The sequence below is a fragment of the Nicotiana tomentosiformis genome, chromosome 12 (assembly GCF_000390325.3).
Source record: "Nicotiana tomentosiformis chromosome 12, ASM39032v3, whole genome shotgun sequence".
NCBI lineage: Eukaryota > Viridiplantae > Streptophyta > Magnoliopsida > Solanales > Solanaceae > Nicotiana > Nicotiana tomentosiformis.
The window spans coordinates 37,420,769-37,446,837 of NC_090823.1; the positions used below are offsets into that span (position 1 = coordinate 37,420,769).

Below are 26,069 nucleotides of genomic sequence, written 5' to 3' on the forward strand. Positions count from 1 at the left end.
ACTTGTTCCATCCTATGTTGTTATTATTAACTAACCTCGAGACTATCTTGAGTCAAGGTCGAGGAATTGTTTGCAGACCGGTTTGATCTATTTTACTATCCAATTTATCTATTTAATTCGCTGTTTATCAATTGGTACTGGTTTAAATAACATATCCTTAAAACCACAATATAAGTTTAATTGTTACTCAATTTTTAGGGTAAACAGTTACTATACGGGAATTATTAATGTGTTCTTGTTAATCCTAATTTCATAGAAATATAAGTGTTAGGTTAGCTTGAATATGCGAGTAGTACTTCGGGAGGATACTACGAGTAATATTAACCGTGCCAATCAATAAATCAGATAAATTAATTAGACAGTTTAAGTGAAAAACTCAACGGAATTGTTAGCTAACCCATATAACTCTGAAATATTCTCTCCCATTGAACTCTTCTCTAAGATTGCCGACTTGTTTTCTTTAATCTCTTAGTTTGCTACTTTAGATTAGTTTTAATTAAATATTCATACTTTAGAAAATCGTTTGAATAGATTAATTGTCGTAGTTTAATTTAGTAATTAGTTAATCACAAATCCATGTAGGTACTATATCTGGACTTACAATCATATATTACTTGCACGACCACGTATACTTGCATGTGCGATTGGGAGCAACATGAGGCTACCGAGTCCTCTCGAGACCGACTGTGCTGAGTCATGTTGAGGCCGGGTACAGTTAGTAGTAACTCATATTGCTTGACTTATCTAACGGGTTGACTTAGGTGTCATCACAACTTGGTGGAGTTTTTGGATCATGACACCGTAGTCTTCCATTAATTAATTTTAAGATAGAAAACAGATCAAAAGTATGATAACAAAAATATATTTTAATAGGAAACGTTATAGAAATATATATTTACAGGGCGTTTGACGCTTTACTCATGTACAGATTCCAAAACAATGAAAAAGAATTAGGCTAAAGAGGAAAAGATTCCAAAACAATGAGCACATCGAAATTGGCTGAAGAGGCAAAGAGTCAATTTATAAATAGGCGAGCAGTATCACAACAGCTCAAACCATTTCCATTGCTTCACAACTTAGAGTGTCTTTCTCTCTCAAAACTTGATTCTCTCTCTCCCCCAGTATATATTCTGGAGAAAGAATAATATTAAAAACAACCAGAAAATGCAGGTTATATCCAGTTATGGAGTTTGCTGCACAATTCATCAATTCAACAATCCTACTTTGTTGTCTACGCAGCAAGCTGAGTTTATTATTAAACACGGCCGCCCCAGTAAGTTACTTTATTCATGTTACTGCAAGAGGATATTTAGTTTTCTGACCTAACTTATATTGAAATTATAATGTGAGGATTACAATATAGAGCTTATATAATGACAAGATTATTTAGTATATACTTTCATTGAGAAGATATTTTTTAAAAAAAAATAATATTGGTTCGTTGGAGTAAAAATGTGATATACATGCAGAGGCGGATGGAATCTTATTTGTTGAGTTCAACTGAACCTGATAATCTCAATACGAAGCATAATTATTTGTACAAATTTAGTAAAATTTCAACAATTGTTACATTCTCAACCCATAATTTCAAAAATAAAATATATGCAACGGTAATAACTTAAATATTAAACCCATGAAATCAGAATTTTGGAGCTCCCACTAGTATATGGTATAATATAAAACAAATGTTTGGTTTTCTAATATTAAACTTTTAGTTCCAATTTAAGCTTGCTTTCTTAAAGGATTTCGGAAAAAGAGCTTTGAAGAAGGGTAATTAAACAAATGTTTGAGTGTGTTATAAAAATAATATCACAATTGTGGTATAAATAATTTGGAATTGCTTATACTAAAATAAATAATTTAACCAAACATATGATTAAATAATCTTACATTTTATCCCCAAATTATTATACGTTATCATGGCAACGAAATGACTCCTAAGGGATTTGTCATATATACACTAGCACGGTAAAACATTTACACTATAAATGAGTGTAAATTAATTTTTAAGTAATTGATTTTATTTTTCAGGTCTCTCATTCCACTTATTATGAGTAGTATATGTACGTATCTCTGATAATGTAAAATTTACAGTGTTAATGTATAAAAATTAAAGGTATGTGTATTGGCGACATGACGCGTAGAATTCCCCAATTTTTTATTCTCATGATAACTTCCCATTTCCTTTTGCTTCTAATAATATGAAATCCGACATTTCCTTTTGCTTCCAATAATATGAAATCCGACATTTCCTTTTGCTTCTAATAATATGAAATCCGACATTTCCTTTGCTTCTAATAATATGAAATCCGACATTTCCTTTTGCTTCTAATAATATGAAATCCGACATTTCCTTTGACATCTCTTGCAAGAAAATTAGAACAAAATTTCATAAGATAGAGAAAGTTAGGTGCTTTGATATTTGGATATTGTTGACAACTTTTCCACACTATATATGGAATCTTGACATTTTTGTAATAGAATTTCAGAACTATCAACTATGTCAGAAAATGTTGAGTCAAATTGGTTCTTTTTTATTTTTCCTGTCCTGCACTTTTGTCTTTCATTCGACCTACTACCGAGGAGAAGCTCATCCTCCCACTCAACGGAGTAATCAGGATTTTAGGGGGTCAAAATATAAAAAAATAAACTCAACAAGAAGTCAAAAGGTATCAATACATAATATATATATATATATATATATATTTTAAAAAGAATTACCTAACTACACAATGTAATTTTCGATTAAAGGGTGTCGGTTGACCCCTCTTGAGTGCTGACCCCTCTTGAGTGCACGTGGCTCCGCCACTGCTCCCACCCAATCTCAAGGAGGAAGGGTTCTTTTTTTATTTTATTTTTAAATAGAGAAAAAGTTTAATCCAAACTTGGAAGTAATATTTTGGTTTGACACTGCTTCGTACCCGAAAAGTAAAAAGGAAAAAAAGAGCTACGTCTGAGTTGAATTGTCCGTTTTTTCTCTTTCCAGTTTTGAATTAATAAAGCAGGTACAAACTAGGACGATGAAAATGTCATGTTTCAAAAACAACTGTGTTATTCCTATTTCCTTCTGTTATTCCTGTTATATATATATATAAACACTAAATTTGAAATAATATAACACTAAATTTTATATTACACCCTTAATGAGATGTATTATAATTATATAAATGTCTAAATCATATTTTAAATAAAGTTTTTTTTCTTTTTTAAATTTCATACTCATATAAATAGTATTGCATAAATTAAACATAGTGAGTAATAGTAAGAGAGATGGATATTTCTTGCGTTGATCTATGTTTTTCAATTAAATTATTGCTTGACCATTTACCGAGAGTAGCATCTGTCCGCTTATATTTCAGCCTAAAAGTTTTAGTTTAATAAATGTTCACCACTCGTACAAGAATTAAGGTGGGGATGCCGGGTGTTTTTTTTTTTTTTTTTGGTAAGAGGGGAAATTCGCGGGCGAGCACTTTGTGGTGAGCATTGGGTAAATCCCCTATGTAATAACATGTGATATATATTATAACCATAGACTCGTAACATATTCCATAAGTCTATTACTATATTAATAATTAGCTGGGGAGGCGAAGCCCACCTTTATAAGTTGGCTTGGGTATTGTATTTAGTCAATTAGTGACGAAGTTCTCTGTTCGTCCTCACGTACACTCTCATTAGCACATTTAAAATTTTAACAATTAGGACGGCATATCACTGGCAATTACTTAAGTCTTTGTTACCTTAGTAGTAGTATACCTAATTATAATTAATAAGTCATTGTCTTTCTATTTGGTATATTTTCAGGAAATTGGTTGTTCCAAACTAAAGGCTCATCACTTGTTCATAGACCAGTTCGTTTCAATTGTCCCCCTAATGCTGCAAGTTATTTTGGTATGAGCATCTATTGCCTAAAGATTAATTTGTTTACAAATTAATTAAAACCAGAAAGCAAGTTTTTCTAAATGATCTACATTTTGTTCAGGTAATGTGGATGAGCTACAATCTGATTACCCAGATAACTACGAAGCGGAAGACATTCAGGTGATAAGAAGATTATTTACTAGCTTTACATTCTTCAAATTTGTGATAAAATTGTTTCTAAAAATGGTGAAATTTGCGTATATTAAAACGTAAGATGCTCATTAGAAGTTTAATTTATCGTCAGTAGAGGCAAATCCATGATATAGAATCCGTAGATTTAAAATGATTATGATCTTATTAAATATCCTACACCGTGAGAATATATTGGGTATGTTATCATTGTATGATCTTATATATTAAATGTATAATTTTTGATGTTTTTATATTTATACACATAGTTCAAAACGGAAAAGCAACGGGTTCAATTAAACTCACATAACTCACCAAATATATATCCGCTCTTTGATGGTCACCGTGAAATTTAAAAAATTTATCATCTTTCTTTCTTTCTTTCTTTTCACATCTTTAGGAAAACATACTAGGTCATTGTGTTGCAGATTTATTTTATTTAGAAAAAAAAGTTGAAGTTTTGTAAGTAAAATAGATTATTTAGTTGAAACCCTCCTAGAATAAGTTTTCAATGTTTCACTAGCTAGTGCTTCAAATATAGAAGTTCAACTTTTGCAAAATTATACACATGTTATATATACTTAAAAACTGGTTTTCTCAATAGGTAACCACATCAATAACGATCAAGAATTTGACAGAGGAGATCAAACATATGTTGAGTTCGATGGGAGATGGAAGGTCAAGTGTGTCACCCTATGACACAGCTTGGGTTTCCTTTATTCGTGATGATACTAATAATGGAAGCAGCGAAAGACCCCTTTTTCCATCTTGTCTTAAGTGGATCGTAGACAATCAACTTCCTGATGGTTCATGGGGCGAGGAGCTTGTATTCTGCATATATGATCGACTCTTGAACACACTAGCATGCCTTGTTGCATTGACCTTATGGAACACATCCCTTCCTAAAAGAAACAAAGGTGAACTTTAGTTTGAAGTTAATATTATTGTTTAATATGATTCCTTGCTATTTTTCTTCCAGGTTAAATTATATATTATCGCTAACTAATAAGAAAGGTGGCAAATTAGCGGGTTAGAGGTCAAAACTCAAAATACGTCATCAACCAACCAATCCAAAGTTTGCTTAGATCAACACGGGTCCAATAACCGGCAAAACCGACCCCCAACATTACCCAAACTTCTTTTTATACTTTACATTCTGAAATAAAAATTGAAACTTACCGTATTTTTCTATATTATTAGCTTAAATTCTTCAAAATTTGCATATATAGTATTTTCAGTCTCCAAATTTAATTTTGTATGTCTGGGCTTCAGTTGCATCTTAACCTATATGGCAATTTACTTTCTTTGACCGAATAGCTTGATGGATTATTTCAGGTTCAACTTCTTGAGTCAAGTCAATAAGCGGGGTGATAACCCCACATATATAAGCTTGGCGGTTAATTAAAAAAAAAAACAAGTTTATTTTGTCACCTTAACGTACAAGTAAATATAGGTAAATTCTTATGATAAATATTAATTGATAAATTTATGAAAAAAATTAACTTTTGTATATTAAATGGATCACAGAAATACTATAAATATTTCCAAAAGATATACTTATTCTTTTTTTTTTTTAAGGTGGGTGCGCCAAGCCTAGCGTATAGTGCGACGCTTAGCAAGCTACCTAGGCGGGCCTTCCCCATAAAAATTGAAGTTAATATGTCATATTGATGTTTGAAATACTATATGAGGCGTTTTAGAAAATTCAGGTTTTCACAGGAATAGTTTATTGGTAAAGGATCGTTTTATAACTTGACGTCAGGAGTTCGATTCCAAGCCTCAATAGTAATGTTATTTCCTAGTTCATACGCCGGAATTCAATTTCTTCTTTTAATTTAAACGGTAAAGGACTTTTTGTTTAGATAACCAACATTTTATTTTATTCTACTCCAAAAACAAGTTACATCTGGGCTGAGAGAGCTGAGCTACTATCAGCGTCTCTAATCTTTCCTGAAAAGTAGAAAAATAGTGGTTCCTATAATGCATTATATGAGACAAGATTTATATATAAGAAAAAGGTTGGAATATTGAATTGGGTTACTCTTCTTTAATAGGAGTGATGTTTATCAAAGAAAACTTAAGCAAGCTAGAGACCGGGGAAGTTGAAAACATGACTTGTGGATTTGAATTTGTGTTTCCTGCTCTCCTTGAGAAAGCTCAAAAATTAGACATTGACATTCCGTACGATGTGCCAGTCCTAAAGGAAATTTATGCAAGGAGAGAGGCAAAGTTTACAAGGTAATTTGACTACTTTTTGTTCAAACTTTGTTTGATTGTGTGACCATCTTATCTAATGATTTAAACGGTTACATAAAATAAATTTTTTAATTATGTATCTCACCCACGCCCCCTAATTCGTGAGCCTGATTCTTTTCTCATGAATCCAACACATGAAGTATTTTATTTATTGGGTCAGGGTGAAATTTAAAACATAGCCTCTCTTGTATACAGACCTATGTTATACAGAGAGGGGTCACAACACCTATAAAGTTCGGCAAAATTCTATGTATATGTATATGTCTTTAGAAATAGTTATCTATTAGTAGTGGTCACCCTATATACAACAGATTTTGGTTGAATCCAAAAGTGCATTCGCAGCCCTCTACTTGTAAACTTTGGTAACATATTAAATAGCGTGATCATTAATTTGAAAGTTAAGCTTCAAACCCAACCCCACCATCATAATGGTTCTTGGTTAAAAATAAAAATAAAAAAATTAATGTTGTGATTATCTCATCGAGAAACTTAAACTGTTAGAGAAAATATTTCTTTATGAATTTTACATATTATGTCCCGACACGCTCCTCACATGTGAGTCTGATTTTCTTTTCATAGGCTAAACATGTGGAAGTATTGTTTATTTTTTGGGTGACAATGAGATTGAACACATGATCACTTGTTTACTAATTCTATTATGTCAAATTGGCTATCTCATCCTTTAGATAGAACTCGCTTTTAATTTAATTACGTAATTATTTTATGTCTTAATATCTTTGCATTTTCCCTACATTGGCTGACTAATATATGTGTCATATACTCATACATCTCTATTGCAGAATCCCTAAAGATATTATCCATACCATTCCGACAACAGTATTGTTTTCATTAGAAGGATTAAGGGACTTGGACTGGCAGAGGCTTTTGAAGCTTCAAATGCAGGATGGCTCATTCTTAACATCCCCTGCATCTACTGCCATTGCATTCATGGAAACAAATGATGAAAAGTGTTTGGGATTTCTTCAAAACGTTGTTGAAAAGTGTAATGGAGGAGGTACGTAGAATACTTCTTTTTTACAGTTTCAAACAGGTTGAATAATTAAGTCTATAAAAGTTTAAGTCTAATAATAGAAAACATACAAATACATACTCCCCGTTTCATTTTATATGACAATGTTTAACTAGGCATTCATTTAAGAAGGAAATAAATACTTTTGGAACTTGTAGTTTAAAATATGTCATGGCATCTATAAGGCAATGTAAAGTTAAAATGTTAGTAAGTGTAAAAAGGTATCATTCTTTTTGAATAAACAAACATAAAAGAGTGTCTCCTATAAAATGAAACAAAGAGAATAATTTTATTCTTGAATTCACTGTAACGTGTGTATATTTACTTCCAATTTTATTATGTCTAGTGCCACATAGTTACCCAGTTGACATGCAAGCACGACTTTGGGCAATTGATCGATTACAACGCCTTGGAATTTCTTATTATTTTGCGAAAGAATTCAAAGAACTTTTTGACCATGTGATCAGGTAAACAAAAGGAGCAATATAATTCTTTTTCATTTGCTTAATTCACATAATCAAGTGCACGAATCATCAATTTTGAGCAATTTATGCGACAAGTTTATTTTATTTCTTGAACTACAGATATTGGAACGAGGAGATTGGAATTTTTGGAGGAAGAAATTCAAACTTTTGTGATATCGACGATACATGCATGGCTATTAGGTTGCTAAGGCTACACGGATTTGATGTTAGTCCAGGCAAGTCAATGGAAAATGATTATCTTAATTAGTCCTTTTTTTTTTGGTACATGGGAAAAGACTAAATCATTTTTTAATTTTTTTTTAAACTGCATGTTTTAAGTATACTAGGAGAAAAAACTCTACTTCCTTGAGCGCATTTTTTCAGATTAACACATCTACGGCATATTTGTCAAATCTGTGACATTCGTTTGCTAGAGAATCTGTACATTTGACGGCCTCGCCCTCTAAATGTGCGCTACATAAGTTGCCTTTCAAGCAACTCATGTAAGAGGGTGCTATCCTATGTCCTCTTTGATAAGCTTGTGAGAAAGTAGACAGTCTCATTTCTTTCTAATTCTCTATATCGCATTTGAACCATGTTTGATGCTCCATAGTTCTAAGTACCTTAGTAATATCACATAATTATAGCATTCGATGGCTTAATACAATTTCTTATCTGTCACAGATGTGCTAAACAAGTTCAAAGATGGTGATCAATTCTTTTGTCTAAGAGGTGAATTAAACAAGTCACCAACAGCTATGTATAATCTCTATAGATGTTCCCAAGCTTTATTCCCAGGGGAAAAGATTCTTGAAGAGGCAAAGGATTTTACGTACAATTTCTTGCAGCAATGTCTTGCGAACCACCATTCCTTAGACAAATGGGTTATAGCTAAGGACATCCCCGGGGAGGTAAATAATAAAAAAAGTTTAACTTCTATACATTAACAATGTAAAGTTAGTTTTTACCCTAGCATGTTAACTATAAGCTAAATATACGTAACTACCCATACAAAGTTGAGATTAGTAACCTTGAAAGAGTTTAACTAATATTGACTAAAGTTGTAAAGAATTTTGCACTAACAGGAACCGTTACTTGTAGCAAGTAACTTGTCTTATTTCAAGATTATAAATCTCACTTACTTTATGGAGGGCTACACGTAGATATCTTTTGAGTTACATAGTAGTATACAAGTTTCTTTATACTGTTTGTGCATTTATAGATATATTTATTGAATTTTAACCAAGAAGAGGTGTCAACCCCCTCCCCCCTCTACAATAGATTTAAATACACCGATAGTGTAAATAATGTAATAATTCTTTACGCTGTCTGCAACATCTGATACTCTCTTGTTTTACACTGACTAATTTACTAAATATGCTGTGCATACATTTGTTCATAGATGCAATGTGCACTAGAATTTCCATGGTATGCTAGCTTACCTCGGGTAGAATCTAGGCTATACATAGAACAGTATGGTGGAGCAGATGATATTTGGATTGGCAAGACGTTATACAGGTACCTCTTTAAATGTATTGTGAAACTTTATTTTCTCCTGTTTTAATAATGTTTTCAGTTCTCCACACAATCAAACTGTTCTCATGTTACTCCGCATTAGGTTTTATTACTGCACATAATGTAGCTATTCAAAGATAAGAACTAGAGAGCTTTTCACTTAGTAAAACTGCAACATTCTAGTCCTGCCAACGGTAAGGTATTTCCAACACATAATAGTTTTGCCAATTGCCTAATAGATAAGTGCGGATCCAAAATTTAGATTTGATAATTTTAATCTTTAAGTTATTACCATTTAATTAATTGCATTTTCAAAAATATGGGTTTAGAATATAATATTTATTTAAACTTTACTAAATTTTCACATGTATTTACGTAAGCTCTTTGTCGAAATTATAGAATTTGATGTTTTATAATTCAATACCACACAAGGGAGTGATCTGTGTGGTGTCCAATTTTTCATGTGCACAGATTATAGAAGGACCTCGTTCTTCTGCAAGTTCCTTACACTATAGTTGCGGAATAATAAATGCACAAAGTAAAGAACACAAGTATTTTACGTGAAAAACACTCGGCTCGAAAGATGAAAAAATTACGACCTACTTCCCAATAGGATTTTTTTCAACACTTCACTAAATCACTGAGTCAAACAACAATGTTTACAAAACTCTTGTAAACCTAAGGATTACCTCTAACCCTTTGTGAAAACGAGCCTCAAGCTATTGCGACAACTTCATATTAACTCTAAATTGAACAATACATCTCAAAGTACCTGGTACAAATGCTTCTAGAGAAAGTTGAAAGGTACAATTCAAAAGCCCTACTACAATTGAACTATAATAAAAGACAGACACTTAGAACTGGTTCTTCTATCTGGTTCATGTAGCTTCAGGTTCGTACACTTGAAACACACATGCATTGCTTGCAAAAATGCCTTGCTATTTTGTTCTTAATTCTTGCTTAACTTCAGTGTTTATGGGTCACCTGTAAAAGAGAACACCACTGATATTTATAGAGTTAGTAGAATAAGAAATAACTAGAGCTCTAATGCTATACTCTTCCATGGTGGAAGAGTTCTAGTTATCTTCAACTTCTAACTCCTCCCTTATCTAAGATAGAGTTCTCTTTAAGTAAGGAGTCCTGCTCCTTATCAATTATGCAACCTTTTGGTTCAAGAGATATCATATATAACCACTTATGTTTATCCCCTTCACGTGTATGCCTTGTGGTTGAATATGTCTGTGCCCTGTGTACACTTTGTATGCACCTGGTTCATGCATGTATTTCTTTGTCAATCATCAAAACAAACTTACTCATGCCAACAAATTCTCTCTTTTTGATGATGACAAACTCTGTGCTTTTCATAAGCATGAAATCTATTTCAACTCAACTCAACATCAACACAATGTTAGAACACTCTCTATTTTAAAGTCACATATCATAAAGTTCGAGTTCATCAGGTTATAAATATCACAATTCAAAGTAAAAGCACAACCTATCTTCCCCTTTTGGTATCATCGAAAAGTTGCATAATTAAGTTATATAATCAAATTGTAGAAGATCTTACTCATGGCTACTGAGGCTACTTCAAATGCAATCATGGATTTAAGCTTCTCTTATCAATCTAAGAATATTAGCCATCTAAGAAATATCAACAAATTATTAGAGCAAAGACAGTGATTATCATTGATAAGATTCATCTACAAAGCATAAAAAAAAATAAAGTTATTGAACCATGAGCAAAAAAAGACAAAAAGAAACGTCCCACTCGAGTCACTGGTTACAAACTAGGCTATGAAGGACCAGGTTCTTGGTTTCTGGCCTGAAGCAGCTTCAACATGTCTTGAAGAATGCCAGTATTCTTCTCTTTCTCCTTTGCAAGCTTAGACCTGAGAGTACCCCTCTCAGTTTCTACTTCAGCCAGCCTCTTCTTCAGCCTCTCAATCTCAGCATCCTTAGCCTCACTCTCCTGTCCCAAAGCTCTCACTTTGCTGTTCACAGGCACCCTCTTGGATGAACCAGGTGCTTTGGGAGCAACAAGGACTTCATAGTCACATGTAGTCAAAGTGTTGGCCCCAAAGTGATCTTTACTTGTGCTAACATCCCATTTCTTGAGGAGAACCTTAAAGTGAGCAAGCACAACAGTGAGTATGAACCCATAGGGTATGGCATGAGTTTTAGTGCCAAAAAGTACCCTATCAAGGAGCTGGATTGTAAACCTCGACCAATTAATCTGCCTCCCACTATCCAAACGCTTCATAAGGACTATGTCCATAAAGAGAGCAATGTGCCTCCTTTCCTGCCTGGGCAGAACCAATTTGTTGACAAATTCAAAGAGCACTTTGTTGGCAGGTTTTATTTCACTCTTATAAACAACCCTGGGTTGTAGCTCTAAGTCTCTGTCAGCAAATTTCTTGGTGATGGAAAGTGAGGTAGGTAGGTTTTTTAGTCTGGGCCATTTCAACTTTTTGTAGTCATTGTACCATTCAGCATGTACCCCTAGAATCTCTCCTAGTTCCTTGTCATCAAAGCTCACATTCACCCCTTTCACTACACTAGTTACCCTTCCATTCTTGATTTCATAGTTTGCAAAGAACTCCACAATTTCAGCTCAGACTAGTTTCCCTTCCAACTGAAGGATCATGTCCTTCCAGCCTTGAATTTTTAATTTCTCCAACAACAACATCATTCATTCCTCCTCTAAATCTCTATGGAGTCTATCCTTCAAAATTGTTCTTTTTCTAAACTTACCCATTTTGTCTTGTTTTCATCAGTCTCCTCTTCTTCCTCACTCTCTTCTTCCACTATTTGCACTTTTCTTGATTTTTTGGCAGACTTGGTTCTTTTTGCCAAGGCAGAGCTTTCTGTATCTACAGACTTTGTGGGGGACTTCTTCTTGGAAGTCTTTCTTTTCTTAGCACTTGGAGTCATAGCCTCCACTTCCTCTGCCTCATCCTCATCATGGAGAACCAGGTCCATCTCCTCAATCTCAATTGTATCACTTGGTTCACCCACCTTTTTCTTTCCTTTAGCAGTAACTTTCGTTTTACTCTTACCTAAGGTCCTTTCTAGGTCAGCCTTATTCTGATTCCTGTGACTCCTTGTAGCTCTTCCTCTTGTAGGAGGAGTATCTATAGGGATAAAAGAGGCAGACTTTCTCTTCTTGCTTCCATAGCAGTACCAGGGATTTTAACTCCTGGAATCTTCTTCTTCTTTGGATTATAGCTATCAGACACCATTTTCAAAAGGTCATGGAGGGGTTCCTTCTCAGATGGAACAAGTTCTTGGAACCTTTTCCTTAGCTTAACTAGCCCCTCCACTGCACTTGCATCTCCAGACCCACTGCCTCATTCTTCCTCCTCAACAATCTCCTCACTCTATATCATCATAGCCCCTGTTTCTTCAATCAAACCAACATGAATGGGTGAAGATTTAGCCACTCCTTCTTCTCCCTTTCCCCTCACATCTCCTGTTTCAACCCCACTCACTTTTTCTTTTCCCTTTTTTATTTTTACCACCTATTTTAGTATACTCAGACTCTACACCAGCTATAGTACCAACATGAACAAACCTTCTCTCCAGATTTTCAGCCATATAAGAGACAACATCAGATGAGATTTTTAGCGTAGAAGTTACCTATTCTGTTTTAGATGAAACATGTTCTTCCCCCTCAGTTGCAGACTTGAAGGATTCATCTGATTTTTGGGGTTCCTCTGCCTGACTTGCTTTCAATTTCTCATTCATTTTATTGATTTGTTCACTACCAGCGATTACTTTATGAACAATCATCTTAACATGTCCTTTCTTGGGAGTAGGGGTGGTTGAAGGTGTGGGTGATGGTTCTGGGTGGTGAAGAAAGGTTCTCAGTCATTTTGGGGTTTTTAGATGGGTTTGCCATTAGATAAGTGTAAAAGAGATGAGAGAAGGTTGAGAGAATTTTGGCGTCTTGAATATTCATTAAAGATCAGAGGTGAGAAATGGTTAGAGTCTAATCAATTTAAAGAGGGAAGAGTTGGAGTGTGTAACAACTGCCTTTTGGAGATTAGAAGTCTAATCATCCTGGGAATGTCAGTTTGAATAGACGTTAGACTCTTCCCTAGATTGTAGGTAATTATGGTGCGTGTGACTCCTTGGTGAAACTGGTTCGTTAGCAACAGATTGGTTCAAAAAGGAAGTTAGGATTAAGTAGGACTCTTTCATATCATGATTCAAATACAATTATTCCAAAATATGCGGAGTGGAGAATACATACCTTATAATTTTGATAAACTGGGTTCTTCATTGAGAGTTCTCTTGTGTAAGACTGAATTTTTCAAGAAAATAAGGGTAATATCATTAAAGATCAGTGGAGATTTTAGCACATGGCACAATAGTATACTAATGAAAGTATGAGATTGAGCAATATCTAATATAATTATTTATCAAATTCACAAATTATCTAACTAATTATTGCGTTAGACTGGTTCCTTTTAGGTGATCTTAATCATCACTAATTCTAATATATTCCTTTAAAAGTGATCTCTACTTAGAGCTTTTGTGAAGATATCAGCTATTTACTTGTCAGTAGCACAAAATTCTACAATGATCAAACCTTTCTCAATGTTGTCGCTAAAAAAGTGAAGCCTAATATTTATGTGCTTAGTGCTTTTGTAATGAACCGGGTTCTTGGTCATACTAATTGTGCTAGTGTTGTCACAAAAGATGGGGATACAACCGACATCAATTGTAAAATCCATTAATTTTTGTTTGATCCATAACAATTGAGCACAATATGAGGCAGCAACCATATACTCAGCTTCAACAGTAGACAAGGCCACATAATTTTGCTTTTTAGTAGCACAAGACACAAGACATGAGCCAAGAAAGTATGCCATACATGAAGTACTCTTTCTATCCACAAGAAAACCTACATAATCAACATCAACATATCCCACTAAGTTGAAATTACTATCTTTTGGATACCATAGGCAGAGATCAGTGGTGCCTTTTAGGTGAACATGTCAAATGCTTCATCTTTAGATGTTAAAAATAGTGTCCAAGTAAACCTAGAGTAATCATCAACAAGCACCATAACATATCTCTTACCACCTCTGCTCATTCTTCTCATTGGTCCACACAGATCCATATGGACCAGTTCCATCGTCCTGGTAGTACTTACCATTGTTTTTTGCTTTTAAAAGAGGATCTTACCTACTTCCCCCTTGCACAATCATCATAAACATTATCTTCTTTGAACTTAATGTTAGGCAGTCCTATCACCAAGTACTTGGAGACTGGTTTGTTGAGTTGGCTTAGACTTGTATGTCCAAGTCTCTTGTGCCAAAGGAGGGGATTATTGTCCAACACACTTAAGCAAGTGAGTTCATTATCTGAAAGTGTGAACAGATCCACCACATATATGTTATTCACTCTTTTTTCCTGCAAAACTATCTTGTCAGTAGTAAGATTTATCACCAAGCATTTTGTAGAGGTGAAGGCTACCATGCAACCTCTATCATACAATTGTGATACACTTATTAAACTATACTTCAGTCCATCTATCAAGTAGACATTCTCAATAGAATGAGAATCAGACTCACCTACCTTTCTAACCCCAATGATCTAACCTTTCTTTCCATTTTCAAAGGAGACATTACCTTCTTTAAGGTCCTCAAGTGAAAGAAACTAGTTCTTACTTCTTGTCATGTGCTTTGAGCAACCACTATCCATGTACCATATTTGGCTGCTCCCCTTTACTTGGACCTGCAAAAGGGAATCAGGGGTTAGTCTTAGGAACCCAAACTAGTTTGGGTCCCTTTTTATAGGCAAAAGGATAAATCAAATCTTTTTAGCCCAACTTGGCAGCCTATTTTTCCCTAAAATAAAATTTTTATTGTTTTGATATGTCCTTTATTTTGCAGTGCAATCACTCTTATAGTGACTAGTGTTATCACAGTGTGTGCAAATTTTATTCTCAGGAAGTGTGAGGTACTTACTTTTGGGATCCCACTTAGGTGCAGAGTTCCCAAAGCCAAGTCATCTTTTGTTGCTACTATGATATTCTTGTAGCCATGAAAGTACATTAGAGGACCTGTTCCATTTACAAGTTCTGTCTAGCTCATGCCTGACCTTGTTCAGGTCCTCCTTTAAGACTCTTACCTGTTCATCCCTTTTATACAACTCATATTTTCCATTTACAAGTTCTGTCTAGCTCATGCCTGACCTTGTTCAGGTCCTCCTTTAAGACTCTTACCTGTTCATCCCTTTTATACAACTCATATTTCATTTTACCTACATTCTCTTCTAGAGTGAGTTATATGCTGCCGGCTATCGTTTTACCTATTCCTAATTTTAATTTTAGATTTTTAAATCTAAGTTATAGAATAGTTGTATCAAGGGCATGAACCTGGTTCTTTAACATGGTGCTTTTACTTTCAGTTTCACAAGCCCTAAATTCCAGGTTTTTGCACTTAGTCTTCAAAATGAATTATTCTTTTGACAGCTGTTGCTTTTTATTATAAACATCCTCAGATTCATCAATCAACTCTAGTAGTAATTCAGATAATCTTTCTTTAAATAAAAATTTAATCTTGTCTTTGAGATAAAAAACACTTACCTCGGCTTCTTCATTAGATTCTCCAATTGCCATTACTGCTCGTTCATCATCATTATCATCATCATCGGAGCTTTCATCTGAGCTTTCTCTCCAAGCAGCAACCATAGCCTTGGTTGATCCTTTGTTGTTGCCTTTCTTGAGATGAACCTGTTTCTTCTTCCTGTTGCTTCCTTCAACTCTTTCCTTCTTCCACTCAATCTCCCACAAAGGACAGATCTTGATCGTGTGATCAGTCTTTCCACACTTGTAGCAATCATCATTGGTTTGCTTCTCTGGAGCTCTTGCCTTGCTATAGTTTCTACTTCTTGAAGAACCATTTCCTCTCCTTAGGTACTTCTTGAAGTCTTTGGTGATCATTGCCATTTCATCATCTTCCAGGTCACAACCTTCAGTATTCTGAATGCTAAACTCCTTTTCTTATTTGGTACATCTATTTTTATGGTTTGTCTCCTAAGTTCATAAATAGTGAGATTTCCAATCAATTCATCAAAAGGGAGTGCATCAATATTCTTTGATTCCTCAATAGCAATGATCTTGCTTTCCCAAGTAATTGGCAAGACCTTAGTAAATATCTTCTCAACCCTTTCTTCTTCAGGGATAATCCTGCCAAGAGATTTTAGGTCATTTGTCAATGCAGTGAATCTTGTGTATATCTTCTGAATGGTTTCTTCATCCTTCATATCAAAGTTTTCATACTGAGAGTACAACATAGTTACTCTTGATCTCTTCACCTGAGTTGTTCTTTCATGGGCCGCTTGCAGTTTGTCCCAAATTTGTTTGGCAGTAGAACAACCTTGGATTATGCTGTACTCATCTGAACCAAGTCCACAAACAAGCCATTTCTTGGCTTTGGCATTCTTTTCCCACTTCTTCAAATCCTCAGCATTGCAATCAGCTCTTGTCTTTGGCATATCTATCCCTTCAGCATTTTTTTCTTCAAAGTAGTGAGTGGACCATTAGTGACAATGTCCCATAGCTCATAGTCCTCTTCCTGTATGTGATCTCTCATCCTTGACTTCCATTAAGATTAGTACTGGCCATTAAAGAGTGGTGGTCTCGCAGTAGATTTCCCTTTCCAATATTCAGGTGGTGCACTCATCTTGATCTTCTCCTAAGGTATTAGCGTCTTCAAGGATAACCTGCTCTGATACCAATTGATATTTTATACTTCAATACCACACAAGAGGGGGGAGGGAGTGATTTGTGTGGTGTCTAATATTTTGCGTGTGCAAATTATAGAAGGACCTAATTCTTCTATGAGCTCCTTACACTAAAGTTGTGGAGTAATAAATACAGAAAGTAAAGAACAAAAGTATTTTACGTGAAAAAAACCCGGCTCAAAAGGTGAAAGAACCACGACCTACTTCCCAGTAGGATTCTTTCCAATACTTTATTAAATCACCGAGCCAAAAACTAGCGTTTACAAAATTCTTGTAAACCTAAGGATTACCTCTAGCCCTTTGTGGCAACCAACCTCAAGCTGTTGCGACAACTTCAAGTCAACTCTAACTTGAAGAATACAACTCAAAGTACCTAGTACAAATGCTTCTAGAGAAAGCTGAAAGGACAACTCAAAAGCCCTATTACAATTGAACTAGAATAAAAGACAGACATTTGGAACTGGTTCTTCTATTTGGTTCATGTAGCTTCAGGTTCACACACTTGAAACACACAGAAATTGCTTGCAAAATGCCTTGCTATTTTGTTCTCAATTCTTGCTTAATTTCAGTGTTTGTGCGTCACTTATGAAAGAAAACACCACTGATATTTATAGAGTTAGTAGAAAAAGAAGTAACTAGAGTTCTAATGCTATACTCTTCCATGGTGGAAGAGTTTTAGTTATTTTCAACTCCTAACTCCTCCCTTATCTAGGATAGATTTCTCGTCAATTAAGGAGTCGTGCTCCTTATCAATTATACAATATTTCTGTTCAAGAGATATCAGATATAACTACTTATGCTTATCTCATTCACGTGCATGCCTTGTGCTTGAATCTGCCCATGCCCTGTGTACACTGTGTATGGACCTGGTTCATCCATGCGTTCCTTTGTTAGTCATCAAAGCAAATTTACTCAGGCCAACAAAGTTCAACTAAATCAGTAAACAAGATTGCATTTGCATCTCATTGTGTGAAGACATATAAAATTTGTGTCAATTCTCTCACGATAATTTTATTTACTTGTTTGCCCATGTAGAATGCCCGATGTAAGCAACAACGTATATTTACAAGCTGCAAAATTAGATTACAACAGATGCCAAAGTCAACATCGATTTGAGTGGCTGATTATGCAAGAGTAAGCACTTGAAACTTCTTATATATGTTCATAAACTATTAAATGCTAGCCTTTCAATCTTCTTAATAATTTTGCTCCATATATATATATATCACATGAACAGGTGGTACGAGAAGTGCAATTTCCAACATTTTGGAATAAGCAAAAAATACCTCCTAGTTTCTTATTTCTTAGCTGCTGCAAGTACATATGAGGTAGAAAAGTCAAGGGAACGACTTGCATGGGCTAAATCTCGTATAATATGTAAGATGATTACATCTTACTTCAATGAAGAAGCCACCACTTGGACCACTAGGAATTCACTGTTGATGGAACTCAAGGGTTTTCATGACATGAGCAAAAATGGGTATACTATCCATCCCAGTACTTTAAATTATTAGTTTATGCATAAAATCTGCCTATCGTCTCACAACAATTACTTTAAGAAGCAATATTGATTCACTCTTTTCCGTCCATTAAAAAAATCTTCTGATAGTACTTACTACTTAGTCATAAGAAATATTTGACTTCTTCCTTAAATAAACTACTAGTGACTATATGCCGTATTGAAATAGTAATGATGAAATTAAAAAAAAAATTATGCCTTCTTGATTTCTAAAGTGATCAATATTTTGGATCAATTCTTTTTGACTAAAGTAACATATAAAAGGAATTGAGGGAGTACGACATAAAATATGGATTAATGAGTCACTTGATTCTAAGACTATAAAATTTTGTCGTAAATGAGAACTACAGATTGAAAAAAATACTTAGAGAATGTTAATGTTACATAGTGTTAAAATATATTTAGAAATATTCTACAATAATTACTTTCCTTCTACTTTAGGATCTACATTAATTATTGAATATATGTTTTCCTTTTAGTTTGGAAATTTTATATAATAATTGTAGAATATTTACTTCCTTTTAATTTAGGATCTATAAGAAAGACACAATATTCTCTTTATTTTATTATCTTTAATTATATATAGATAGTTATAAACTCCTATGTTTTTAATGCAATGAGCTATCAATCGTTCTCTCTTCAGCTCTCTCTACTTTCTCTGATTTCTTAACAACGGTATCAGAGTTGTCACACTCCAAAATTATGTAGCCGACACTCAGTAATCTACCCGCACCAAGCTAACCAATCCCTTATAAAATGACCCAACCATATGCATTTAAATACATAAACAAAATAAATTTCACTTAACAAATCATGCATGAAGCAATAACCTATTTATATAACAACCATTCATATATAAAAAAAATACATAAAGAAAATAATATGCATGCCATATGAATAGCCTTGCATAAAACTAAAAGAATATAATAATATATGAAACCTGTATGACAAGAAATGAACTAGTCAACTGAGATTAAGTCTCGGTGACTCAAACAAATACTCATCACTATACCTCCACGAATTCAAGTTGGAGTAGTCCTAACTAAGCTGCTCGTCTACACAAGTCCCTAAAATTGAAATGGGATGGCAACCAAAAGGCCTAAGCTCCGTATACCTAATTTGTATCATAGATCATTTCACCAAGAAGCTTGATAAGTATTTAAATAAAGCATGAATAATGCAATAGACGTTGATATAAAGAGTAAAACATTTATTTTAATTTATAAATCTGATATTTGAAATAAATAATCAAGTAAAACACAATTCAAACTCAACATTAGATCAAAAGTTTCAAATCATAAAGTCACATATTTATAGTTTAACCGGGAGTACTAAAACAAACATTTCAAAGTACTATATCTGTATCGTTGTGGCTGTTGGTGTCTTATTATTAGATGCTAGCTGTGCTTATGCTAAGCTATGGGTTTGTAACGTTTCTACTGGTGATTAATGAATGATTTTAATTACAAAAAAGAGTAAGTACTATATCGACACTGATTACATCAATACAGCGGGGAAATATCCTCCCAATTGTCTGGTGCAATCCAAATATAATATCGTACAAACAGACAAAACATGCATTAATAGCCAAAGTGTAGGCCACGGTAATTTTTGTACGTCGAATTTATAGAAGAACGAGAATAAATTATTTTAATTATCATATTTTTAGTTAAAAAATAGTCTTAGTCTATTAGTTTTGTTGAGTTTTCAGTTAAAAAAGGTTTTGAGTTCAAATTATATTTAATCATAATATTTAACCAGAGGCCCAATCAAATATTTGTCAAACATACATACTAGTTGAGATTTGTACCGCTGACCTCTTAGAGCAAAATCAGACATATAACCAACATATTAGAACACAATATGTGTCAAGTGGTGCCATTTTTTTTATTTATTCGTTTTTTACAATATATATATATATATATATATATATATAATTAAAAAATTTCGACGAAGAACGTGCCTCCGCCCCTAAAAGTGCCGACACATGGAGGACTTTAACATGTAGGCTTAAACCATTGTGTTTAGCCTACGTCCCATACACCGGCATGTTCAGTTTCTCGAAACAAATCAGATTCATATGCATATCAATCTCGGCTCTCACAAGTAAATCATAAAATATTTGGTATTTACAATAAACCACATGACATTAATAACCTCAGAGTAATATATTCTTATCACATCTTGGCACTCATGACCAATCCAATACATCTGAATACATATATAAATGTAAAATATGTCAAATCATTTACCAAATGAGAAATAAACATATTGCAAAACATTTATGCTTTCAAAAACATAAATTCGTCATGTTTCATGAAATATAAAATCAAATAACACTTAAGCAATTCATGATGTAAAACAACAGTGCAACTCTAATCCGCTCGTCCCACAAGTTAGGATTCTCTATTAGTATCAAGTTTCTAAACCATTTCAAACATATGAATTTGCAGAAGAAATGCTCCAAGAGGTACTAAGTCTAAATAAACCTTAACTTGCTTTTCACCCTCGATTTTCTAACGTTGCTAACAACTCAATGTCTACACCAAGATATTCAATTTACATCAATACTTGTTCAATAACCCAAAAAAGATTCATTAGGCTTATATTTTTACTTCAAGTCTTCCAAATTCAGGATTCTACCCCAAGGTGCTAGCCGTAGAGGCGGAACTATGTAGTACGAAGGGGGTTCAACTTCGTTATAGAATTATACTATGCAAATACGATAAAAATTATTTTGTTGGTTATATCATATATATATATATATGTGACCCATTGAATCTCCTTGATATAAAGAAAAATTCAAGTATTATAGCGAAGAGGGTTCAAAAGTTACTTTAGGTCATAGGTTTAATTTTCAAGTGCAACATCCTAAATTTTTTTTTGAATCCCCTTAGATCATAGGTTCCGTCCCCAAACATGTATCTAATACCAAAGATCACTACATCTTCTATCCTAACCACCAACATTCCTGTCAAACTAGAGTTACTTTAATACCATCTTCCAACTACGTCCCTACATAGGCAATTCTAATTTCTCTGATTTCTTATCACATAGGACGCAAAAAGTTACCTAGCTGATTGCTGAGCTGATTAGATATTTAACCTAGCTATGACAAGTTATTTTGACAATTTTCTTTTTCGTTGCAGTAATAAAACAAAAGAGATGGTTCTCAACAATCTTCGTCGGTTTTTGCACCAACTCTCCAAAGCAACATATGAAGACCTCGGCAAAGAGATCCATCACCAACTACACAATGCAGTGAGTATATACAAGGCCTTTTACTGTACCTTATTATATCACAAAAGATACACAAGCAACATGATAAAGCACAAATAGTAACTTTACCAATTACAGTACTTTTCTTGGGGTAATAGGAGATGTATTTTTTGTGTCTTGGATTTTTTCCTTGTTTGAAACCCCATTGTTCTAATAGATTTACGAAAAAAACATTATTGTCCTTGTAGGATTGGGAAAATCATTCTCTTATATGTTTAGGACTACTTGGGATCAATATATAGAGGTTGTAAGTGGATATTCTTTGTGTGTGATTGTGTGCTAGTTAACTCACGATCTTCCGCAACAATTAGTATCTCAGCCAGGCTAGGGTTTCTACAAATATTCTAGGGTTAAGATATCTTCACCATCTTTAAAAAAGTATGAAGTAAAGAAATCCGATGTGGGATCTAGTTTATGTGTATATATGCAAGATTAGGATTAGATCATCCTTGATTTTATAAGGGTGTTATAGAAAGTAATTGATGAGATTTTTTTTGAAAAGATGAAATAGTCAGAGAAGACAGACCTGAAGGAGAGGGCTTTGAATCTTGATATTCACAAGAGTTACAAAATGCGTTCTTCGGGAAATTGAGAAACCTTTGCATGCAACACCGACATAAAAAAGCTGGAAGATCTGTATTCTAAGAAATCGCTGACAAATCGCCTCTACTTGAAAATGAGATTGTATAATCTCCATATGAATGAAAATACACTTGTTAAAACTCACCTTGATGAGCTAATTCAATTATAATGGACATGATGAATGTAGATATAATAAAATTGAGAGTGAAGATCCAGCCTTGCTGATAAATTGCTATTTGAAAAGGACAGTATTTCATTAGATAATGTTTGTAATGTACTAAAATCTAAAGAATTGAAAAATGCTTTCCGGAGAGCGGAACTGAGGGCGAGGATCTTGTAAATAAAGGAAGAACACAATAGAAAGACTTTAATAGGAAAAAATCTAAAGCTAGATCGAAATCTAGAGCAAGGAGCAGAATTGCTGTAAGTGCGGGAACAGAGTTACTATAGGAGATATTGTCCTAAGCTGAAGTAGAAAAAAAAATAGAAAGTAGATAATTCTACAAATATTATTTACACTGGCAACAATTCTAATGACAATGACTACGTAGGGAAAGTCTGTGGCTTGAGTTCTAATCATGGGCAGAATCTTTAGGTTCTTGATTCTAGAATAACTTCTCACATGTGTCCACACAAGAATTGATTTGCAACGTTTAAGCAGACGAGTAAGACTGTTTACTTAGAAAATAATAATCTATTATCGGTAGAAGGGATTGGTAATATTAGATTAAGAATGTTCGATAGAATTATCATAATCATTAAATATTGGCTGTTCCTCGGATGAAGAGGAATATAATTTTTTTTTTTTGACTTTGAATGATCAAGCCTAAACTTAGTTAATGTACAATAATGGATAAAGCCCTTTGTGAGGGCTGGGCGAGAGAGAGAGGCATTCCTATTAATAAAGAAAATTCAAGTCACGAGGAAGATTTGTTATTTGGATCTTGAACTTTTTTTTCTTGTATTTTCAGGAAACTCATTGTTCTAAAAAAATTGAGAAAGAAAAAATGAATTGTCCTTATAGGATTGAGAAAATCATTATGTTATAGCTTTCAGACTACTTGAGATATATATATAGAGGTTATATATGGAGATTCTTTATAGTGTATTGTACTATTTAATTTTCTTATTCATAATGAAAAATTCTCTCTATTTCTGCCCCGAAGGTTAGGCTAGGCCAAAACTCGTTGATTCCTTGTGTAATTATTTCTTGTCAGTTTGCTCTGTGTGTATTCTGTACTAGTTAACATACAATTTTTCACAACAAGAGGCCTGGAAGAGGGTAAGGAAAAAGAAAAGGTCTTGATGAAAATCGAACCTTACACTTACGAATAAAAGGCAGCAGTCTTACTAGTGATTAGATTCATCATTCACTTTATCCGTTTAACTATGGAAGAAATAAATTAAACAAAGAGAAGCAGATTTTAGATGAGTCTCGTAAGTTCAAGTGAATCCATTATTTTAGCTCTAACCATGTAAATATTTATAAAAATTTAAAATATATACACATAATACAACAACAACAACCCAGTATAATCCCACTAGTGGGGTATGAGGAGGTTAGTGTGTACGCAGAGCTTACTCCTACCCTGGGTAGATAAACTGTTTCCGATAGACTCTCGGCTCCCCCCTCCAAGAACTGCACACCTTGCTCTTGGGGTGACTCGAACTCACAACCTCTTGGTTGGAAGTGGAGGGTACTTACCACTAGAGCAACCCACTCTTCTCTATATACACATAATAAGATAACATATTTTTTCTCTACTCATCGATTTTATATATTAGGTTCGCCTTTGCAAACAGGACGAGAACCTCTGAAACTAACCAATGATGCCCAAAATTCAAATTCATCATATGATATGTGATCTTATTTATTTTCTTTTGGATGTAGTGGGAAACATGGTTGATCTCCTTGAGGGAAGAGAAGAATGCCTGCCAAGAAGACGCAGAGTTGCTAGTGCAGACAATTTATCTTTCAGCTGGCCATATGAAACATGATGAAATACTATTTGATGCAGAGTACAATAACCTATCCATCCTGACCAATAAAATATGTCGCATGCTTAATGAGCTCCAAAACGACCAGGTTAGAAATCACTATATATATAAAGATTTGTTTTAAGTTATATTTATGTATAAAGATTGGTTTTAAGTTATATATAAGGACAACGTAAAAAAATTTTAAATTATAACCTGTGAAAGCAGGTTAATTACCACATATTAATTAATATTTTTAAGAGATTTACCATTTACCTATTAAAACATGATTGTATAAAGATGTATTACCATTAAATGTTATCCTCTAATAGCAGGTTACTTAACGTTTTACACTATCGTGTATTTTAGCGAATCAACCTTACTTTTCATATTACTAATTCAACTTTTTATGAATGGCTACTTATAGATACAGTATTTTTTAGGTGATCTAATAGTTTAAATTTTAATTATTTACATTTCTAGTCTATTGAAATTATACTCTATGCATAATCATCTTTTAATTTCCTTTTTGTTTATAGCTTTCTAATTCTATTTTTTCCCTGTTTGAATCAAAAACATTGTTAGATATCTGCTGACCAATGGTGTAGTAGGACTACTGGCAGCTCAAAGACCACTGATATTGAATTAGACATGCAAGCTCTTGTGAAGCTAGTTTTCGGTAACTACTCAAGCAACATCAATCAAGACATTAAGCAAACTTTTTTTGCAGTTGCGAAGACTTTTTACTACACTGCACATATTACAGAGGAAATAATCGACATTCATATATCCAAGGTGTTGTTTCAACAAGTTTAGTAACGTTCTTAGGTATCTAGTGATTGTGTTTGTAATATCACATGGTACTTTCTCTCTTTTTTATATTTTGTAATTGTCATCACTATCCATTTGAAACTTCGCTTGTAATATGTAGAAGTGGAATTTGTTAGTGCATATTCACAATTGGAGAACTAAGATGATTCTGCAAAAATTTACTTAATTTTAATGTCAATTCATTAGAAGATCCCGAAAACAACGAAATATGCAAGGACGAATCTACAAAATGCGTTTGACGAGTTGCTTTGATAAACATGCGAATCAGCAATATGTATTTGACGAGACTTATTGCTTTTGATAACATTATGAATATTTTGTACTGTATCTTTAATGTAAGGGCAGCTTAATCCTTGTGAAAAAGATACATCTTATATATTTATATATATATATTTCATGTACTTGTTCATATATTATCAAAGAATATAGACTTTTTATTACATTCGAGCAAATAAAAGTTATAGTTTCGAGTCTTATATGATTACCAGAATGTGCGTGACCTAATAATATATAAGAGGGTCATGTTGGAAAGAACGTATCACAAAAAGGAAATACACTTTGTGGCCCCAACTACCTGTGAGCTCCCCATTACAGTGATCAAAGGAGCTAATGGGCAAATCCACACAACATCTCTGACCATTCCACAAGCCCCACTCACTCTCTTGCAGAATGAAGCACGTAGAAGAATGCCTATCAGTGCTGGTTTTGATGAGAGTATAACAGATATTAATAGCAAAACTGCAGAAATTAATGATTGAAATTGATTAACGTAGGGTACTTTTTTGGATGAGGATGCAAAAAGAAACGTAGTACA

The 26,069-nt window shown here is 33.8% G+C and overlaps 1 protein-coding gene across 2 annotated transcripts; it reads left to right on the plus strand.

Annotated features, from left to right (window-relative positions):
- Positions 1-1,055: 1,055 nt before the first annotated feature.
- LOC104106527 (copal-8-ol diphosphate hydratase, chloroplastic-like) lies at positions 1,056-25,421 on the plus strand. Of its 2 annotated transcripts, XM_009615094.4 has the most exons (15): positions 1,057-1,273; positions 3,802-3,888; positions 3,980-4,038; positions 4,652-4,964; positions 6,102-6,285; positions 7,104-7,318; positions 7,680-7,800; positions 7,918-8,033; positions 8,482-8,708; positions 9,200-9,315; positions 18,103-18,201; positions 18,305-18,547; positions 21,736-21,847; positions 24,339-24,533; positions 25,010-25,421. In XM_009615094.4, exons 1-15 carry the CDS (start codon positions 1,165-1,167, stop codon positions 25,238-25,240), a joined length of 2,427 nt encoding a protein of 808 aa, XP_009613389.1. In that variant the 5' UTR covers positions 1,057-1,164; the 3' UTR covers positions 25,241-25,421. The 2 variants fall into 2 exon arrangements, with proteins under 2 accessions (XP_070048281.1, XP_009613389.1); XM_070192180.1 differs by lacking the exon at positions 18,103-18,201 and having other exon boundaries at positions 1,056-1,273.
- Positions 25,422-26,069: the final 648 nt, after the last annotated feature.

What these genes read in the sequence shown, in the direction of transcription:
- LOC104106527 (XM_009615094.4), top strand. Translation starts at nt 1,165, where the DNA reads ATGCAGGTTATATCCAGTTATGGAGTTTGCTGCACAATTCATCAATTC. An exon ending in CGGATTTGATGTTAGTCCAG is followed by an intron (nt 8,034 to 8,481) that starts GCAAGTCAATGG and finishes TATCTGTCACAG; the next exon opens with ATGTGCTAAACAAGTTCAAA. An exon ending in ATGAGCTCCAAAACGACCAG is followed by an intron (nt 24,534 to 25,009) that starts GTTAGAAATCAC and finishes AAACATTGTTAG; the next exon opens with ATATCTGCTGACCAATGGTG.